Source organism: Leptonychotes weddellii, chromosome 3 (assembly GCF_054177405.1).
Source record: "Leptonychotes weddellii isolate Sample4059 chromosome 3, ASM5417740v2, whole genome shotgun sequence".
Lineage (NCBI taxonomy): Eukaryota > Metazoa > Chordata > Mammalia > Carnivora > Phocidae > Leptonychotes > Leptonychotes weddellii.
In genome coordinates this window covers 65,776,001-65,797,826 of record NC_138371.1, presented here as the reverse complement: position 1 = coordinate 65,797,826, position 21,826 = coordinate 65,776,001, and the positions used below count along the sequence as shown (strand labels likewise).

General features: G+C 46.3%; 1 protein-coding gene across 1 annotated transcript in view; it reads left to right on the top strand.

Annotated features, from left to right (window-relative positions):
• The window catches only part of TANC1 (tetratricopeptide repeat, ankyrin repeat and coiled-coil containing 1), a gene marked incomplete at its 5' end in the record, with an annotated part of 112,578 nt that overhangs the window by 62,839 nt on the left and 27,913 nt on the right, over positions 1-21,826 (top strand). The window contains 7 exons of the mRNA XM_081815480.1: positions 1,956-2,219; positions 7,448-7,570; positions 8,439-8,720; positions 9,480-9,637; positions 11,894-12,125; positions 13,433-13,599; positions 15,359-15,966. Of these exons, the coding sequence (XP_081671606.1) occupies positions 1,956-2,219; positions 7,448-7,570; positions 8,439-8,720; positions 9,480-9,637; positions 11,894-12,125; positions 13,433-13,599; positions 15,359-15,966 (1,834 nt within the window). The remainder of the gene's footprint in view (positions 1-1,955; positions 2,220-7,447; positions 7,571-8,438; positions 8,721-9,479; positions 9,638-11,893; positions 12,126-13,432; positions 13,600-15,358; positions 15,967-21,826) is intronic.

Sequence of the window (21,826 nt, the reverse complement as noted above, 5' to 3'; positions counted from 1 at the left end):
CCCAGTTTTCTTCTTCTTCTTCTTCTTTTTTTTTTAAAGATTTTATTTATTTATTTGAGAGAGAGAGAATGAGAGAGAACACATGAGAGGGGGGAGGGTCAGAGGGAGAAGCAGACCCCCCGCCGAGCAGGGAGCCCGATGCGGGACTCGATCCTGGGACTCCAGGATCATGACCTGAGCCAAAGGCAGTCGCTTAACCAACTGAGCCACCCAGGCGCCCGAGAAATTAGTTTTAATACTGTTGATAGAATGCTTGGAAATGCCGGGAGTAATGGCAGACACCCAGTGATGGGCCCATCCCAAATCCCCTTAGATTGTGGTGGAAGACAGAATATCAAATCCTGAATCAAAAACAATGAGATTAAGTGTAAGGTCTCTGACCACAGTTGGAAGAGAAGTGTGTTCATTTGCTTATTCATTGAATAAGCAAACATTTATTGAGCACTTAGGATGTGCCAGGTGCTGTGCTGCTCAGAAGAGGGAGATACCAGATGGAGGTAGGTGGTCTGAGGCTTCAGCACACGGGAAGGATTTTTGAATAGGGAGACAAGCAGTGGATAATGAGTCCAGACTGGAGCAGCAGTGGTAAAGACCATTTTAGAATTGTGACAGAATATCCTGCGGTCACAGGCGAGGAAATTGTTTTGTCTTCATATTTAAACCTTTAAAGAGCATCGTAAAAATAAAACAAAACTCAGACCCTTTGATCCTGGATAACAGGCTGTTGGAGCTAATTCACCAGCCTGCTGCTAGGTGTATGTATAACATCAGGTTATGTTGATGAAGTAGCTTAATCCAGGTGGCCGAGTTCTCCATGCACTCTGATCTGCTGCATCCCATTGGCTCTCTCTGTTAAGGGCCTGGGCTGTGGGGATCCCAACAGGGAACAAAAAGGGATCAGAGGACATGGCCTTGTTCTCAAGGACACAAGCCAGTATTGGGTCCATGGTAACCTAGGCTTGCAAGGGGCTCGGGTGTTTAAATTGGAAGTGGCTGTTTGTAGAAGCCACGTAGGGTGAATATTGCTGTTTTCTTGCATCATATTCCTCCTCTTTTGCCAAGATGGTTTTCCATGCTGGTTTTCTTTCTTTCTTTTTTTTTTTTTTTCTAAAGATTTTATTTATTTATTTGAGAGAGAGAGAATGAGAGAGAGCATGAGAGGGAGGAGGGTCAGAGGGAGAAGCAGACTCCCTGCCGAGCAGGGAGCCCGATGCGGGACTCGATCCTGGGACTCCAGGATCATGACCTGAGCCGAAGGCAGTCGCCCAACCAACTGAGCCACCCAGGCACCCCTGGTTTTCTTTCTTAGAGGCTAAATTATAATTCTGCAGTCCAGCATCCCTTCCCATGCTTGTTTTCTCGTGCTGGGAGGTCTTCTACTCCATGCTGCTAAAGGAATAAAGTCACTCTGTCCAGTTCATCTTGAACAGCTCTTATAAAGTTTAATTCTAAGGATCAAATTCTCTGCTTGACTTTATAATTGTATTTTTGTTTTCATAGATTTTCTCCTCCATCTTTTCTGCATTAACGACTGTAGTGCCTCTTCCCCCTCCCCCCTTATACAAATATTAATTTGGGAAAAGATATTTATAGGCTCAAAGGAATTTAATGAGATATGAACTCTTTTGTGAGCAATTTATCTTTGTTAAAAAGAGAAGATACATCATCTCTAAATTACATGGATTTACTGTTAACTCTCAGATACTTTTAGACAGCTTTTTCATTATCTTACCAGCTTTTTAACCCTCCCCTGTAGAATGGCTTAGTTTATTTTCCTTGATAAGCAACATTCTTCTAATTTACCAAAATACACTGTATGAAACATACTTTGATAAAAATCTGCATGGACCGGAAAAGTTTCCATTGATAACGGGGAGGGCAGTGTGCTTGTGTTAACTCTCAACAGCCCCAGCTATGCCTGGCCTCCTTCAAAGTATTTTGGTCTCTCATTTCAGCCACAATTACAAGTTCATCCGAAAATGATGACCGGAGTGGCTCCAGTTTGGAATGGAATAAGGACGGAAGCCTAAGGTTAGGGGTACAGAAAGGAGTCCTTCATGATCGCAGGGCAGATAATTGCTCCCCAGTGGCAGAAGAGGAGCCCCCTGGGTCAGCGGAGAGCATACTGCCCAAAACTGAAGCCTCAGTTGGAGATGGTCCGGTCCCTTATTCTCAGAGCTCCAACTCGCTAGTAATGCCACGGCCCAACTCAGTTGCAGGTAAGGCCATGCCTCTCTCCAGAAGGGTTATCTCACTGGCTCTGAGGTACCCCATGTTCACTCTCTCCCCTTGGGAATCTGATCCAGACACAAGCCAGCTTTGTGATTGTGGACCGGGCACTTACCTCGTCTAGGTCTCAGTTTACCCATCTGTAAACATGGTATGGCTGTCCTTACTGGTCTTTAAGTGATCCTTCCACTCTGGAATTCTGGAAAACTAATATTTAGACTCTACGGCTCTTTTGTGTACAAAGGAAGAAAGTGCCAAAAACTTTGTTCTTGTTTTTGATATTTTAAGCCTGAGTAAATTCATAACTTTTTATTACGTCTTGGTAAATAGGAATCCTTGTTTAGAATGAGTTTGTTAATACCACTCCAAGAATTTCTGATCCAACTTTCAAACTTACTTTTTATAATTGAGGCCCATCATAGAGATGGGAGGTCCACTTTCTGTATCTTTCAGTTATAAGAGAGCTCACAGCTTAAAACATACGCAGTGGAGGTGAGGCTTCTCAATCAAGGGAATGCAGGCAGGCAAGGCAGATGCTCCTCAGCAGGATGGGGCAGCTGGAGCAAGATGAGGACACAGAAAGGGTGACTGTTGCTAGTTGATAGTGGGTGGTCGTCAAGCGAGGAGAGCAGTGGGGTAAGCGAAGAAAAGAACTCTGGTTCTGAGCTGTCCTGCCTGCTTTTACACTCCCAAGTTTCTAAACTCCGTGCTCTTGGGTTGAATTTAGAAGACGACCTTGTTTCAGTCCTCCTTTGTCACCAACGTAGTACTTAAAACTTCTCCTCTACTAACACAAAGACCCAGGTTCTCTCTCCCTACATCAAAGAATTTTTTTTATACTGCTCCTTGGGGATGTGGCAGGCCAGTCTGGTTGTTGTGAGGCATTTTTTTTTTTTTTTTCCAGTGGAACTCCGAAGCAGCTGATACATAAATGGCTCTAATGGAAAAGTTCTGAGAGGCAGCTCTAATTCACTTTCAAAGGAAGTAAATGGCCTTGTTCCAGAAGAGGGATTTGGCGTGTCTGCCAGAGAAAAGTTCTGGGGAGCGTTATGCATATTGAATGATGGTTCTTCCAGAAGCTTTTATGCCCTCCCACCACTCCCCCACTCCCGAAGGCATAGTATGTTGCACCCGAGGCGTTTTATACCACGTCTACCTAGTTAGGATGAACAGTTCGTTTGTACGATCCCAGAACTTGATAGTTTTATTGACCTCGACAAAATAGCAAACTTGTATTCAATTTAATCAAGCTATTTTAAAATTAGTAAACACATTAATACATTAATAGTGTTGAAAGCCCCCCATTTTGGGTTATGTTTTCTGCCTGATGTTCTTTCATGTGGTCTCCTGCTATGTGGAGTGACAGTGGGTAGGAGCTGAGCTTTTCCAGGAGAATGCAGTGATTATAGAGCAGGGCTCTCGGATTTCTGCTGTGCTCATTCATTAGTGTCTATGTGCGCACTCGAGCTAGACCTCCTGTGGAATGGGAGGGTTTTACCTCTGGGTTTGAGCAGTGGCTGCCTGGCCGAATGGGTGGGCTCATTTCTTCTCTGTTGCAAGTTCTATCAACTAAAAGCTTATTTTGAAAATAAGCAAGTTCCTTACCTCATGGTATCTGTTAACAAGCTAGGAGTCTGGGAGAGTCTTCACTCTCCACCTTCCTTACCCCTAAAGCTGAACCTCAGTTCAGAAGTCATGGCAAGATTTTTCCATGTATCATTGAGAAGAATAAAAGATTCAGGTTGTGTAGACTAGGTGTAGCACTTGGTCTAGTGATTAGAAGGCCAGCTGATGCAGACAGGGCAGTAGGCAGCCCTCAGTGTTAGAAGGATGAAAATAATATGTCCGGGACCGTTTATTGCAGTACCTCGGAAGTATTTGCATGTGAAGATCCACATAAACACAAATAAATTGCCATTTGGGAAACATCAAACGATTAAATTTGGCAGAGTAAGGACTGGCAGGTGAAGGAAAGGGGATGCCAGGTCTCTGTTCACAGCTGCCCCAGGGGATCTGGCCTCCCCTGGGGGGGGTGAGGGTATGGAAGCAAGTTCCTGAGGTGGCCGCCTTTATTATCAATGAGCCTGTTACAAAGAACTGCGGTTCTCTCTTCACTGCTGTGTCTAGTACAGTAAAATTCTTATGTCAAAGACTATAAAAATAAGTTGGCTAGGTTTGGAGATTCACTGTACAGAGCTTTTCTTTGTAAAGGTATTTGTTGGAGTGGAATTGGTTTCAAATGCTGCAGTCAGGTTACTCCTTTATATCACATCAAATGTGTGGCATGGACACCTCATTCCTTTGTTAGGAAACAGAACCAGAAGCCTTTAAAATGATATCTCACATAATCTAGAAGTTAGGTGATTAGGTTCTACTGGTTTTGGCTAACTTCTTTTTTCTTTTGAAATGCTTTCTAAGTGGACCACAGACACAGTGTTGAGTTTTCCAAGAAACCAACAAACAGAATTACCAGCCAATTTCCTTGAAATTCTAACTGGTAATTGCCTAGACTTTATGGTATTTACCTTTAATATGTTAGTCCATGGTGTTTCAACAGGTGTTTCTTTTTGTTCAGTTCAGGGAAGTTTCCTTCTGCTTCTCCCCTCCACCCCACCCCACCCCCAAAAAACTCTCCTCTCCTGTAGCATCTGAAAATGTCTTTCTCACTCAGATGTTAGATGTACTGTGTGTGTGTGTGTGCACACGCGTGTGTGCACGTGCAATGAGTAATTTAATTGTAGGGATAATAGCAGTAGGCTTATTGCAGCGTAAAATTATTGCTTTACCTCTGATTTTTCTCGGCCCTGAGTCCTGCTGAGGATTTCAAAAACATTTATTGTTAAATACCAGAAGTGAGTCCTGTTGTGCGAGTGATGTCTGAGAATCTACTGTGAGCCTGTGTGAGAAGGCCGAATGTGGTCCAGCAGCCTGCTCTGCCGGGTGAGGAGCACCAGGGTGCCGAGCAGGCAGCAGAAGCTTCGCTGTCCCGACTTGTCTCCCTCAGTGGCCTTGACAACAGCTTAGAAAGTAGAGGCAGCCGGCAGCTTCTGGCTTGCAGCCCCACTGAGCCACTCCATTTCACCGCACCTTAATCATGTTTGACACAGAGACTCAGAGCTGCGGGGTGGGGGAGGCCGCTTTGTTGCACACTTGGGAGCCAGAGCTGTAGTGACTGGAAATCTGAAAACAGAGGTGTCTGCCGCCTCGCCATCTCCTGCATCTGTGTCAAGCTAGGGCTTTTTTGCAGTCCTCTCTTTGGAATGCCCTTTGTATAGTCTCATGTTCTTAATCCTTTCAGTTGTCACAGAATTATAAACTGAATGTCGTGTTCTGAGGGGTCAGGAGAAGGGAAATAGGAAACCCTTTGGAGGCTCCAAGTGTCTTTGGGTTCCCTAGGGCTGAAGCAGCAGGTCAGATGTTTGTGGCTGTTCAGCTCTGAGCTGAACTCGGCTTACGGGTTACAGCTCTGGGTGCTCCTTCCCCCTCAGCCTCCAGCATGTGGGTGTGCTCACGGTGAGATGTGTTGAGGAGAGGGGCCCTTGCAGAGGCCTGGCTCAGAGTCCCAGATCCCAGGTCCCAGGAAGGAGCCTAGAAATACATGTTCCAGGCGGTGTTATTGTAGGGAGCCAGGGTGCGGGGTCTGGTCCTGGTGGTCCTCCGGGAAGTTTCACACACCCTCGTTGGGAAGGACCCAGAGAGAGAAGCTAGAGGCTGCCATTGGATTCCCAGAAATTAGGTCCATTTGGAAGTCCTACATAAGGAATTAGCTGAATCTTTCTAATGGGAGAGATTTGTGTGGGGTATTGACATAAGTATGCACAGGGTGTGTAAATAAACTGGATACTCACCGAAAGGATAGAGGAGCATCAAGTGTATGCTGTTGTGAAGTCATGGTGTCAGATGTCTCTCCTGGGACTGGGTGTGTGGTGGATTGCCCTTTGGGGAATGTGGCAGGAGGGGACGTGCCACCACAGAGCCAAGCCCTGGAGCCACCCAGGTGCTTGTTGAATGAAGGAGTCATGGGGGGGAGGGTTTGCTAACAGTGAGGGAGAAAAGGATGAAAGCCTCAGGAGGGGAAATAGGGAGGACCCAGACTGAGCAGATGGTGCCGGTCAGTGGCTGGATGCTGTGAGCCAGAAGGTTTTCAGCAGACAGATGGCCCAACTTGACTTCTCTCCCTCGAAACTTGGTCCCATTAATGATTTCACCAGTCCTTAGAAGCCTTAGACCTTGGAATTCAACTCCTGCTCCCCACTCATTTACCCTCAAATGATGCCTATATTTTGTTATCCTGGAAGAGAATTGTATGTCTTGGATTAGCAGTACCTTATGTTGGGCCACTTAACTCACAAACAAATTGGGTTAATTTTATTGAGAATTCTCTCACTGTGGCCTAGGATGTATATGCAAATAAGGGGAGGTTCTTTTTTTTTTTTTTTCTTTTTGGGCAAAAACACGTACCATGTATTTACTGTTAAGATTCGCTAAGACTTAGCAACATTATTTTGTATTGGTTGTTTTTATAATCCAGCTGGTATGTGTGCGTGAATAGACCTTAATGCATTTTAACTGTTCCCTATGTACTGTGAGTCTTACTGATTTGATCAGAGGTAAATATTCCTTCTTTTTAGAATTTAAAAAAAAACGCATACATGTAATATAGTATATAATATATACATAAAAATTTAAAGCTTAGGAATATGTTTATTTCCGATGAAATCCGCAAGGCCACTTTCCAGTCAGGAGCTGACTGTTAGTGTTTGAGCACTGTGGGATTGTACTGCAGAATCTGCTCACTTAATTAACAAGGTTGGAATTCCAGCAACCATGGAAGGCTCTCCGGAGCTGCAAAGACGACTCTAGAACTGTGCTGTGTGTTTGCAGTGTGTACTGCAGCCTTGTTGAGTGACACTTGCTGGTCAACTTTCTTGGTAAACATTTTTGGTGAAGTCTGTCTCTTTCCAGGAATAATGGAGAGTTCTGGCAACCATACCCCACCACATCGTTAAGAATGAGGAACACGTGGTGTTCACCGTTTTTAGGTCAACCTCACTGCAGGAAAAAATAAGCTGGGGTTGGCAAAGAAAACCAAAATTACCTTGAAGGCCATTTAGTTGAAAGCCTGAACGAAATTGCTTAGTGCTTTGTGATTTACAGTAGTTGGGGTATGTTATTAAAATCAACTTTGAAAAGACTAAACTTGAGTTTAACATTACAGCAACAAGCTCAACCAAACTGGAAGATCTGAGTTATTTAGACGGGCAGAGAAATGCCCCTCTCCGAACGTCAATTAGATTGCCGTGGCACAGTGCAGCCGGAGGTAGGGCACAGGAAGTTAAAGGTACTGACCTTTGCATCTGCTGGGATGGTGGGTATCATGAATGCATTCACTCAACATTGAGGATCTGTGATAACCAGCGTTCAAGCCAGCTCATTTAAAAACACGACGTGCGCGTGTATGCTCAAAGTTTATCTATTACGTGTGCTAGGAGGCCATCCTTAACGGTTTGGGGCTGCTTCCTTAAAATCTGTGATCAACTCATTCAAAGTTTATCTATTACGTGTGCTAGGAGGCCATCCTTAACGGTTTGGGGCTGCTTCCTTAAAATCTGTGATCAACTCATTTCTGGAGTTGAAAAATAATTCTGCAATATATTATTTTGAAGTGAGGGGTAATTGAACACTCACTGGATAACACTTGTCACCAACAAAGAATCAGCTTCGTTTCAGGTCCGTGGGCCGTTGGCCACCTCCTGTAATGCACAGTCGGGTGGTCCACAGCCTCACCGAAGGGCCCACGCATCACCACGCCCAGATGAGAGCTGGGGCTCTGTCTCTAGGAAATCGCCTTTCCCTTTTACTCCTACAGTAGTGGAAGAAACCTGGCTTAGATACTGTTTCAGACAAACCGATGAGACCTGGTTTGGGGCCCCCTGTATTACTTTCTCTAATCCTCTGCATGTCTGTCCTGAGTCGTGATGACAGAACTAGCTGGTCATTTTAATAGGACCCTTTGTAAAACCAATGGGGGGATTATAAATGAGATATTACAGAAGTATTAATAGAACCAGATTGGAAACACAGATCGCTGGTGGCATAAAACTAAAGGCTAATACTGAGTATAACATGCAAGCAATGCTAAATTGAGTTTTTAAGTGTGTAAAATTATGACATTCTTCTAAAATAATTATCTTTTTTTTCCCCCGAAGCACGATTTGCTCCCTACAAGCCCCAGGACATTTTGTTGAAACCCCTGTTGTTTGAAGTACCAAGCATAACGACAGACTCTGTGTTTGTGGGAAGGGATTGGCTCTTTCACCAGATAGAAGAAAACTTGAGGAACACAGAACTGACAGAAAATAGAGGCGCCGTGGTTGTTGGAAACGTGGGCTTTGGGAAGACAGCAATCATTTCTAAGTTGGTGGCACTTAGCTGCCACGGAAGCCGCATGAGGCAGATTGCTTCTAGCAGCCCCGGTTCACCACCTAAAAGTATGTGCATGTTTCATGCTGGTCTAGTTGATGATCAAATGTAAGGTAGATGGAGGACATCCATTCTCAGTTCTCCTCACGTTGTTCCAGCTTTTTGAATGCTCCCATCTCTCCTGATGCGCAGGAGCCATCCCCTGGGGTGAGGCCAGCCTTCCCTGGTCTTCTCCCAGCTGGAGAGCCTGTCTCCCTCTTTATATGGACAGTGAAGCCTGATCTGGTGCCCTGGGGAGTTTGGGTCCCAAAACCAAGGGGGTTAGGCTCCTGGCAGAAGCAGCTAGGTGGAGTCCGTGTACAATTCTCTTGTACCCGGTTCTCCACAGCCTTTGTCCTCTATGCTGGATTTACCAGGAGTATAAAAACTAACTTAAAATGGGATATAGTAGCTAAATATTTGACTAGTCATGTTTTATTTTTATGTATCATAAACCCATTAAAAGAAAGTGTCTCTAACATGGTGCACAGGAACAAGTGAGCCATGAAAGATTATTATTATTATTATTTTTTAAAAAAGCAGAAGGAATTTAATAAAAAACCAGAAACAGCAGTTCTCCCGGGGCGGGGGAGGGGGGTGGCATCTGGGTGGGTGGGAGGCAGGGCTAAGAGGGACACTTGTGTTCTCCTTTGGACCTTTGCATTTGGGACGGTGTTCACTCATTAACTATTAAAATACTCTCTGGGTCTAATCAAGAAGTATGTTCAGTATCTCACTGTACCCCTATTCTGATGTTGTAATAATTAAATTGATCTCTTTCTCTGCAGCTTCAGATTCCTCCCAGGATCTTCCTTTCACCCCATTGCTTTCACCGAGTTCTTCTGCAGGTGTTACCAACACAGCTAAAACACCCCCTGGGTCTGTATCTGATACTCCTGAAAACCAGAGACCAAGAGAGGATGCAGTGAAATACCTTGCTTCTAAGGTAATCTGCTGTTCTAGGGGGAGCCTTCCGGAGCGAGGAGGTGGGGGAGAGAGATGTTTGTTAGTTTGGCTTCTGAGAAAGGAGTTTAAAGAGGGATCTTAAAACAGAGACCATTGCATATAATGCAAAAATGTAGCTGTTGATAAAATAGCAATAGAGTACTCCAAGTAAAAGGTATTAATGAAAATAAATCTCCCCAGACACTGGCAGTGGACCTTTACTCATCTTCAACAGTGGATTGAAAGAATTCCCCAGAGTAGCAGGTTGTATCGCAGGCTCCACAAATCCATCCTTAAAACCCATGCTGGCCTTCACTTGGTGCCAGAGCGGAGACTGGGAGCCTTGAACGTGACCCAGGCCACCACACCTGTGTTCCCTGCGTCCTTCTATCAGAGGTTTCTTGCGTCCTAAAAGAGACTTGGCCGACTTTCCCTTTGTAGATTCAGAGCCATCAGGATCCTTCTGAAATTTTCCATGTGCTCAGCATCCGTCACAAGTTCCTGAGCCGCCCTCTGCATTCGAGCAGTTACGTCGCTCACTCCTGGTGCCCTGCTTGGGTCTCCCTGGGCAGCAGCGGTGTGAGTTGGCAGAGCTGGGGTACATGAGGGGCCAGTGTGAGGGACGTCTAGGGAGGATACCCCCTGGGGGTGAGTTTGGTGCAGGGGACGGAAAAGGAGGCTTTTTTGCCCCAGATCCTTGCTTTTTGCTTCTGCTTCTGAGGTGAGAGCCGCTCCTCACTGGTGTAGGCAGCCCTGGCCGCTGATTCGGGGCAGTCCTCTGGTCAAAAATGGGTGATCAGAGATGAGGGATGGCGTGTAGACTTCAAAGCCACCCTGCCACAGTGATTTTTCAAGCCACAGTAAGAGACGTGTGTCAGATGGGAGATCTGGTACACACACATACACAACTTGAAGCAAAAGCCTGTTCTTACAGCCTGTGAAATTCACTGTATGGAGTGAAAACAAGCTGTTGCCGCTCCAGATGGAGCTCATGACCCGCTGTTGAGTCGGCCGACTTCTTTTGTCAGACACAGTGCTGGATGGACGTGGTGTGGGCCGTCTCCCCGGCGGTCTTCTGTGCTCCGGCTCATCGGTCCAGGGGAAAGCTGAAGAGCCAACAGCCTTCCCCCGAGTGTTGATGATAAATCCAATCTCAAACAGGAGTCACATGACAGTTCCACATTGGCCACATCTGCTCTTGCTTCTTGTTTTTAAGAGTCTGCGGACCTGGAATCTAATCCCAGAACTTCCCTTGATTGTCTGTGTCACCCTGGCCACACATTTAACCTGGGTGCTGCCCTCAATCTGTGACCCAGACCCAGTGAGGCCGGGCGTGTGTGGAGCTCAGGGAAACAGCAGGTGCTCACACACCCTTCTGAAGAACACAGAACACTTCACACACATACATTTTTACCTTTTTCACCTTTCTTGCCTCATACTCCCATTCCTCCTCTTATTCACACATGGGAAGGTATCAGAGTTTGCATACGTCTACAGCACTTTTCTTCCCAGACCCTTCTGCATCTGGCACTTTCCTTGGGCTCTCTCACAAGCAGCCTGCTGCCACTTCACGTCCCTCCCAACATAGGCAACGCTCCTCATCCCCTCGGTACCTGGGCAGGCACCCGTCTCCTCCTGTGTGTCCCTTCACAGAACAGGCAGACATTTGGTGATTTCTGATTGGAGTCCTTCAAACCGTGTTGCTGTTGAATTTCTCCATGGTGTCAGGGTTGTGTGTGGGGAGGGGGCTGAGGGTTTGAGCCAGGCTGCCTGGCCCTCCAGCTCCAGCTGTGACTTTCAGCACGACTCCCCTAGCCGCCAGCGTTACCTGGTTTGGGGGAGCAGCAGATGAGCTTCCCGAGGAGATGCTGCTCTTTGTGAAAGCAGAAATGCGGTGATTAAGGCACTTCTGGATGTTGAGTACATTGGGATTATTCGGAATTGCTTTAAGCCAGGGTAGGCTTTAGGTTTTATGCATGAGTTTTATTCATTTAGCTTCCGTACAGAGTAACTTGTACTGATCTTAGTGTGAATCAAGATGGATTTGTGGCTGCAATTAAAAGTCTGCCCAGAACTTGGCAAAGCGTGTGAATGAAAGAATAACCGAATCAGTTAAGCTAAATAATGACTCAGTGTTGGCGAAGAGAAGCGGCCTGTTTCGTGACTGTGGCCGATGGGAACACTGCATCTGTGTGGGATTGTGGAGGGAGCATGTGAAGAGGGGAAGGTGATGCTGATGGCCGTGCTTCTTGCACAGGTCGTGGCCTACCACTACTGCCAAGCTGATAACACGTACACGTGCCTGGTGCCTGAGTTCGTGCACAGCATCGCAGCTCTGCTCTGCCGGTCCCATCAGCTGGCTGCCTACAGGGACCTACTGATAAAGGAGCCCCAGCTACAGAGCATGCTGAGCCTCAGGTCCTGCGTGCAGGACCCGGTGGCCGCCTTCAGGAGGGGAGTGCTGGAACCGCTCACAAGCCTGAGAAATGGTACCTCTGAGTAGCCGCGCGCACCCTCTTTCTCGTTAGGAGTCCGGAGCCCCCAGGATGGTCCTCCAAATGACTTGGATGGGAGTGAGGGTGGGTGCCTGGGGAGGATGTGGGTAAATCTGTGTACGGCTCGTTCTCTTCCCCAGAACCATCTCCTCAAAGTTCTTCCATGCTTCTTGAATGGTGTCGTTTGGGCTACCTGCTCCGCGGGAAGCCTGTTTCTCCCTCTACCAGTCCCCCTGCTTGTGTTCCCTCTCTTGTTGTGTCTCTCTCTGTCAAAAAAATAAATAAAATCTTAAAACAAACAAACAAACAAAAAAAACATCTCTAATAAAGACTTAACTCTACAGTTGAATATTTCCGAAGTAGCTAATTTGTAACCGTAGGTTATTTAGAGGACTTATGCCCGGAAACTGTTGCCTGCATGTTTTATATTCATTCCTACCTAGCAGGGGGAATAAGTTGGTCGATTGAGTGACTTGCCAGCATGTTTTTTCAGGGCATCTGCTCAGTTGAGTTGAACCTAAAGGCTTTTCTAGAAGTGTTCATTTGATTTTTTTTTTTTTTCTTTTTTTTGGGGGGGGGGTCCTTGAAATATTCAGCAAGGTAGGAGAAGTTAATGCTCTTATGGGTTGTTGCATTTCTTATCCTTTCTCCTCCTTGCTCCTCACCTTTTGAGCTAGTTTACCTGCCTGCCTTAGCATCTCTGCTAGAGGAAAGGGGATTGAAACAGATCTGTCATCATTTTGCCTCATTTTCCTGGGCAGAAAGTTAGTGCTAATAAATGGAAAACTAGATTGAAGGCTTGTGGGACAGAGCCCTGTTCTAGAAGTCTATAGAAGAGAGGTTCTCACCACTGGCTGGCTGTGTGCCTTGGGCCAGATGCTTTGCCTTTGAGGGTCAGTTTTTATCCCCTGAAATCCACTGAGAGAGTTCTATGGGGGAGGACCTAGAGCTTCTCCAGAGTTAATCTCCGTATATGCTAGTTATCTTAGCCATAGCTCACCCCAGTGACAGGAGTTTATGAAGAGCTAACTGTATCCTATACATGGGTGAGATCCTGCTAATGTGTGTAATGCAATATGTTTCTGAAAGCTGTTCTATAAGATTTGTTTTTCTCTTGGCTGTGTGCTCCGGTTTTCATGATAAATTAGTAGAAAATATGCTTCTGTGAAAACCGTTTCTTCTGTGATATGCAACCTTTTTAGTTTTTCCTAACACTTTAAAGTGTGCATTAAAATACACTGGGTGTTGCCATTTTATAGAAAAGTATAATTTCATAATTAAAAAATTATTTTATCCTTTAGAGCAGAAAATTCCTGAAGAAGAATATATTATTTTGATAGATGGCTTAAATGAAGCTGAGTTTCATAAGCCTGACTATGGAGATACGCTTTCTTCATTTATTACCAAAATTATTTCTAAATTTCCTGCCTGGCTGAAGTTGATTGTGACTGTAAGAGCGAATTTTCAGGTAAGAAAGAATTCTCAAATCTCTTTTCAAGACCCCATACCCAAATTTTATGGTGTGATTAACAACATAAACTGTTATAAAGCATTTAGCTGCTGAATTGAAAACTGTATTAGGACTTCAAAATATTTAGTCCGCAAAGCTCCAAATGGGTGAAACTAGGACCTTTTTACCATCCAAGGCACATGAATCAAGGTGTCAGGAAAGTCTCCTCTTAGCATGGCACTGTCCCTGCACTTCCAAAACGCAAGTGTCAGCCCTGGATGTAACTCAGTTTGTCTACTAGAGTTTAAAGTTATTCCTGCTGGTAGTTAATTTGTGTGGGGTTGCAGTGGGACTTTGTTTTTGTTTTTTGTTGTTGTTGTTTTTTTTAATGAGGAAAGGAAGGAAAAATTTTTAAGGCTTAAAGAAGGTCCATTTTTTCATAAAACTTAAGCATGAGCTACCACTTGCAGCCAGATGAAGTGGGGTTTTTTTTGTTGTTTTTTAAATTTTCTTCCCCATCTTTCCCCTCATTTGAACCCTAGATTATATCTTAACAACCTTTGACTCCTTCCCTCTACCCCTGTCCTTTTTTAGTAAAGACATTAGTCTTAGATTTTGATTTTTGCCCTTTTATGATGATGTCTATTTAAAAATAGCACTTGGGTTCTTTCTTTTCTCATTAGAAGTGGCATTAGGCCTCAGCCAAGCTTGATGGTTGTTTTTATGGCCATTTGATTCATACCCTTTGCAGTCATTTATCACACAGGAAGCAGAATTTGGCAATCGATAGAGCAAAGGAACAGAGTCCTATATTTTCTGTACTAGCCGTGTAAATCTTGACAGGTCCGTTAGCATCCATGTAAAATGGGAGTGATTATACTCAGCCTGACCCCTGCAATTATTAAATTCAGTGAGGACCTGGAATTAAATTCTTCAGAAATGATAGTGGGAAGTTTAAAGAAAAAGACTAAAAACTCGTCTCTGCTGTGAGGTGTCAGGAGAGTGCTGATTGTTAGGATGGGGATGGGATGGGAGGGGACGTGGGGCTTCTGGGAGCTGGTGATGTTCTGTTTCTAGCTGCTGGTGACACAGGTATGTTTGACTTTGTGAAAATTAATGACCCCATGCAATTATGGTTTGTATGTTCTACTTCCACTTAAAAGTTTACTTTGAAAGAACAGCAGTTGAAAGAAAAAAAGATGGTAGGCTCTACTGAAGTCTGAGGTAGGCAGCTTTGTCAGGGCAGACTGGGTCTGGGGCACAGCCTGGCAGGGGTGGGGGCGGTTTCCGATTTCCTGGCTCAGTTCTGCAGTCCCAGTATCTGATGCATGGTGAGGGATGCCTCTTATCTCGGTGTCTGGCCGTGTTCTTAGATACACAGTGCTGGTTTGTGTCTGTCTTTGTTGTATAACCTCTGCACAATGTAAGGATTATGGGTATCAGGTCACTTCAGGATCTCCCTCCCCTTGGCTGGTATGGCCAGCTCGCTGTCTGCTCAGGGCCCTCGCGCCTCGCTCGGCTCTGAGGCTTCGGATGAGGGCTTCGGGAAAGCCATTACTGATTCGATCTTGCATCAGGATTTCTTTCACATAAGCTTTTTATCTTCAACTTATCCTATTACATGTTTTAATACAAAACAATGAGTCCCTGTAATCCATGAAAATCCTCCTTGGAAGAAAAGTTAGTGAATCTGGTTTGGAATGCAGCTCACATAAAAAAGAAATCTCTGTGGAGTGACACCGTGGGTTTTGGTGTTTCTTTTCCCCCTCCCCCGCAGGAAATCGTCAGCACGCTGCCCTTCGTCAAGCTTTCCTTAGATGACTTCCCGGACAACAAAGACATTCACGGTGACCTGCACGCCTACGTCCAGCACAGGGTCCACAGCAGCGAGGACATCCTCAGCAACATCTCCCTGAACGGCAAGGCCGACGCCGCCCTGATCGGGAAAGTGAGCAGCCACCTGGTGCTGCGGAGCCTCGGCTCCTACCTGTACCTCAAACTCACCCTGGACCTCTTCCAGAAGGGACACCTGGTCATCAAAAGTGCCAGCTACAAGGTGGTGCCCGTGTCTCTGTCCGAGCTCTATCTGCTGCAGTGCAACATGAAGTTCATGACCCAGTCCGCATTCGAGAGAGCGCTCCCGATTTTGAACGTGGCCCTTGCGTCCCTCCACCCCATGACCGACGAGCAGATCTTCCAGGCTATTAATGCGGGCCACATACAAGGGGAGCAGGGATGGGAGGACTTCCAGCAGAGGATGGAGGTGCTCTCCTGCTTCCTTATTAAGAGGCGAGACAAAACCCGCATGTTCTGCCACCCATCTTTCAGGGAGTGGCTTGTTTGGAGAGCAGATGGTGAGAACACAGCCTTCCTGTGTGAGCCCAGGTACGGCAGGCCGCTTGCTGTCAGCGCTTTGCAGGGAGTCGAATGTGCGATTGGGGAAAGGGATTCCAAACACAGTTCACCTTTCTCCCCCTTCCCCCTCCAACAGTTCACCTCTTCTAATGGAAAGGCAACACAGGATGAATAAATCAGGAGGGCAATGGAAGATCCTGCTACTATACAAAAGCTTCCTTCCTTTAATTGCTAGAATCCTGGGATTCCTCAGTACCTTTGGTGAGAGAGAAGCTAGGCACACCTGGTGACCTTTCTTTGCTGCCCATTCTCTTCTAGACCTTGGGGCCCTTTATGGGAATCACATGTGGGAAAGTGTGCTGCGTGCTCGGGGGGACAGCGGGCTTCTCCAGGGGCTGCTCTCAGCTCGCTTTCTTCACCTGCAGTCTGTGGACTGTCTTGCACCTGCAGGACCCCCCCTTGCCACCTCTTGGGCATGCAGCATCTTGTCCCAGGGATCAGATGTGTCTGCTGGCCCACGGAGGAGCACAGAGATCACATGCGCTGCCTCATTTTGCATTTGTGGCTCAGTGCGGTGTAACAGATTGGGATTTGGGCTCGGCAGGATTCAGGTTCCGACCTCGGATGCCCTGTTTACAACATGGTGCTGGGGCAGCTGTGTCCAGGGAGTCGAAAGTTCCACGGAGGATTTGCAGCAGGGCCAGGCCAGGATGCAGTTCTCCTCATTGCCCAGGGGAGGGCCTGCCCCTCATGTGGCCTTGTGCTAGTCAGAGTGAGAGGTCAGGGAATTTGAGGGCACGCAGATGCTTTCATTTCAGTAAGGGTGGGTTCTTGTCCCACCACTTCTGCCTGGCCCTGGCCCGCCTTGCTGTGGTCTTGTGGAACTTCTGCTATTCGTGAGTCAGAATTGCCTCTGACTGTAACAGGCCCAACAAGTGGCTGGACTATCGCCTGTGAGCTGCACGTGGCATTTGACCTGATGCTGGGGTCCAGAAAGGAAGAGGTAAAAAAAGCATTAGTGAGCCACACACCACCTTCCTCCCCACAAGGATTGACTTAGCATTGACCTAATAGGGGTCTGGCTGGTGTTTCATGTTGTGGGTAGCATTGTTTTCTTAGGTAATCCTGGGCTAAAAATTTGTTGAGCCTGGTTTGAGGCAATAAGCTTGTCACTTCCAGGCTATTTAGCCAGACTGTAATAACTAGGTGGAAATGTGTGCCATTTTATATTTGACGTATTTAGCCAAGTCAGATCATTTTCTAGGAAGACAGGCTGTAGTCGAGTTTGTAGAAACATAGAAACAAGTTTGAAAGACTGGAGAAGGGCGTGTAGATTTGCTACCCGGGTTAGAGGCAGACGTAGTTGGACTGGAGTCACTGTAAAGCATTGCTCTGGTTTGGGGGGTAGGCAGCCCTGACGGTATGCAGCCGAGGGCAGAGCCGACCGCACGGTGACGGGCGGCTCCCGACTGCTGATGTGTTCCAGTACGCAGGCATGGGGCCTGACCCAGGGTAGGGCCAGACTGCACCAGGGCAGGAGGGACACCCAGGGTGCAAAGTGTAAGGAGTTGCTACTTCTTGGGATTGTGTACATCAGCATTTACCCAAGACCCCTATAGTTCTTGAACTTCATTTAGCAGATAGAGATGGTGGAAGGGCCCTACTGGATACATTTCAGCAAAAGTTTATGCAGCTCCACCACCTATAGGGTACTGTGGCAAATACACAGATTCTCTGGGACAAGGGCCTGGCTCTCGAGGGCTGCCCACACGGGAGGGCGGGTACAGCAGGAGGTGACCATGTGTAAGGAAAACACACTGCATGTGAACTTCAGGAAAGAGAAGCTTCCAGTTAGGGGAGACAATTTTTGGAAGGTGTTTCACATACATGAGGACCTTTGGGTTGGACCTTGAAAGATGGGTAGCATTTCTCTTCCCACCTCAATTAGTTGTAATTTTGCCCCAGTTATGGAGAAGAAGCAAAAAAGAACCCAGCACCCAGAGACAGTGACATTTTACCTTTTATTTCTGCCTCTTTTTGTTCATTTTAAACATTCTCCAAATCAACTTTTCTGTATTAAAATTCCCAAACTGCCTTTTTTTTTTTTTATTACACATGGACAGCTTAGGGAGTGGTTTGGAAATGTTAGTAAAGTATCATTTTTCAGGGCTGTGTAAACCTAGTAGGCGAATGTGCTTTACTGTCCCTTTATTGTGGGGCCTGGCAGTTGTTTCTGGGTTACTTATAACTAAAGAAACCTATTGCGAATGTCTTGGTGCTTTGCAGGAAAGCAATAGAATTTTCCTCCCAGGTTTGATTATTCCTTAGGTTAGAATTACAGGAGCAGAATTAAAAAGATAAAGAGTAAGTTGCTTAGAGTCTTCAGTCACATCACCTAGACTTAAGCATCATTCACATTTCATTATGTCATTTTTTGCTGATACAAGTTGTAGACACCATGACATTTTACTCCTAAGTAATGGATTATGGACCTCAAAAAGACATTTTTTAAAAAAAGATTTTATTTATTTGACACCGAGCATGAGCAGGAGGGAGGAGCAAAGGGAGAGGGAGAAGCAGGCTCCCCGCTGAGCAGGGAGCCCGATGCCGGTGCTCAATCCCAGGACCATGGGATCATGACCTGAGCCGAAGGCAGGCACTTAAGACTGAGCCACCCAGGCGCCCAGAAAGACATTTTCATACTTAACCACAACACTATTGCCACACCTAAAATATTAATGCTAAGTCATCAGTATTATCACACATTCAGCTGTGCTCAAATTTCTCCACTTCCTTCTTATTTTTCTAGTGTGTTTGAATCAGGATCCAGATAAGATCTATGAAATGCATTTTATAGTGTCTCTTTTAATCTATAGATTTCTTTTTGCTTTGTCCTTACATTTCTTGAAAAGAACGATGAAGGGGCACCTGGGTGTTACATTCGGTTAAGCATCCGACTCTTGATTTCAACTCAGGTCATGATCTCAGGATCATGAGATTGAGCCCTGAGCCCTGTGCTGGGCTCTGTGCTGGGCATGGAGCTTACTTAAGATTCTCTCTCTCCCTGTGTCCCCACCCCCCTCCTCACGCTCTCTCTTAAAAAAAAAAAATAAATGGTTTCCCGTAATCTGAATTTTGCTGATTTCATCCTAATGGTATTTAATGTGTTTATCACCTCTATTTCCTGAAATTGGTTTTTAAATCTAGAGATTTGATCAGATTTTATCTTAAAATATTTTTTGCAAGGATACTTAATAGGTGGTAAGTTGGCTTCCATCAGCATGCCCACAACATCTTAGACCCACTGATGATCATTTCCCAGATCTGTCAGTTCATTAGGGTTGCACGAGGAGTTTTAAAACTTGAACAGCTTCCTGTCTGTTCTCTTTTCTACATGTGGACTTGAGGAATGAACGGATAGGATGTCAGTAGGTGGAATGAGGCTATTGCAGACAGGAGGGCTATCTAAGGCATCACGTCAGAATAAGCAAGTTGTGTTCTGGCAACAAGAAGTCTAGTTTGGCTAGAGTTTTTGTCAGGGATTGGAGGAGTTAAGAGAAGCATGTGCTAGGGAGAGTGGACTTGAATCCATCATCTGTGGAGAACCCACAATTGAGCAGGTTTAGAACGCAGATTGCCTACGCAGGAGTGTGGAGGCTGTGGAGCGTGCGGACCTGTGTAACAGGCAGCGGGGACTTGGTGGCCCTGGCTTGGGGATGCAGCAGGGTAGGGCTGGCCCTGCTGACATGAGATGGGTGGGCACAGCCTGGCCTTATGAACAGAGTCAAGGAGAAGGAGGTGCTGTAGAGGATGTCAAGGTGGTGAGCCTCAGAAACCAGGAGTGGCACTGTTCTTAGGAAGGGTAAGAAAAACAGAAGGTATGGAGCAGGTTTTGCTTCATGCAACTTGAGCTTGTGGGGTCAGCAGACCCGACCCCCACACCCCTCACCGCCACCAGTGGACAGGTTCCATTGGTGGAGTGAATGGGGGAGTCTGAAGCCTGGGGAAGCTGAAGATGTGGCATCACTGATGGGAGAAATGGCGGAGGGGCTTGGTGAGGAAAGGGAGCTCCTGACTTCTGGAGCATGGAGCAGGATTCCGGGAAGGAGGTTGGGGGTGTAGGAGCTGCTGAGAGCTAAAGGAAGATGAAGGCGAAGAGGGAGCCGTTGGCTTCCTAGTGTGGGAGGAGGGTCCTCCATCCTTAGAGATTCCTTCCATCAGGCAGTGAGGGGCGGAAGAGGAGAGAGCCAACATCCTGGGATGGGAAGTAGAAGGGTGGAGAGGATCAGCAGGCACACAGTGTCTTAGTGTCTCTCAGAGCCACTGATGGTCGTGATTGCTGAGGATTGTTTGTGGGGTGGGGGGAGGGTTTTGTTTTTTAACACAGGAGATGCAGATGTTGGAAACAGTGTTAAGTTAACGTGGGGAAACGTAATCCATGAAGAAGGAGACGTTGGAAATGCAAGCGGCTGGGGGCAGGGAGTACAGGCACCTTGCCTCCTTTGTGTTCCCGTTGAGAATGTTCACAGTGCCCTTTCACGGAATCCTGTTTACAGTGTGTCTCTGTTTGCTGAGAGCGCCTCCAGGGAAGCGCCTCACATTGTTCGCCGGGGAATCCTCCGTATCCAGCATGGTGCTAGTTAGGAGGTGGGTGTGATTGAATGAGAAATCATGGTTCGCTGGTTCAGAGCATAGGCACTTGCATTGGGCAGACTGTGGTTCAGATTTCTACCCTGTTGTTTACCAGCTGTTTGATCTTTTGGGCAGATCACTTAAGCTATACCGGCTTCTGTTTCCTCATGTAGACAAACTGGGAATTATGATACTTAGTTGTTCACAGGGTTGTGCAGATTAATGAAATAATTCAATTAAGTTTCTGCATCTGGTATATAGTGAAAGCTTGATATATAGGAGCTTTGGAGAATGAAGAGACTTATGAGTGCAGGTAGACTTAGAAGGGGCACATGATCTGGAGACCAGGAGGGAGGGAAGAAAAGGTAAATGGGATATAGAGGAATGCAGGTATCTGGTGATTACATGGTGAATTGTCTCCTCAGGTGAGAAGTTGTGTGCTTAGCTGGGATGAGTAAGAGCCTTTGATCCAGACATTGAAGGGTTTGTGGTCATTTCCCCATAAGGGCCAGCTGTGGTACTTAGCTTCACGTGTATTTGTGGTGGACATAGTTGGCATGGCCACTGAGCTCAGCAGACTGGAAGACTGAGGATAGCTTAACCAGTGGCTGGGAGATGTGGACCAGGATGAACCCTGGGACCTGCCCGTGGCTAGGGACTAGGGAGGGCATGGGGCCTGGAGCACTGGAAGGTGGCAAAGAGCAGGAGGGGTGGGAACATGGGAGGATCTCATCTGAGAGGGAAAACCTAAGCTTGAAGTCTGGGAGGTGGGTGTGTGCTCGTGGAAGAGCTCTAGTCCCTTACAGGACCATCAGACAGGACACTCAGTGTCAGCATAGTTGTAAGTCATGCCTTCCCTTATAGTATAAAAAGCAATCTCTTGGTCTCCTGCCTTGGTCTCCTCATCTCTAACATGGTTTGTAACCTATTTGAAAAACAGGCATGCAGCTGGATAGTTAAACAATATTTAAATGATGCATGCTTTTAATCATCTAGATTAGCAACTATCAGAACATTTGGGAGAATGCATTTTTTTTCCCTAACCTTTATCCTTTTTTCCACAACTACCTGCTCATCTTCCCCCCCACCCCCTGAAAAAAAAAAAACAAAACACCTGGGTTGTCAGGTTGATAGAAATGAGAATAATTCATATTGTACAGAAATCACTGCTGTTGGAGTAAGCAACCCTTAGCATCTTTCCCAAACAGATGGGCTCAGACAGAGGCCTAGAGCCCACAGGAGGCAGACAGAATGCATC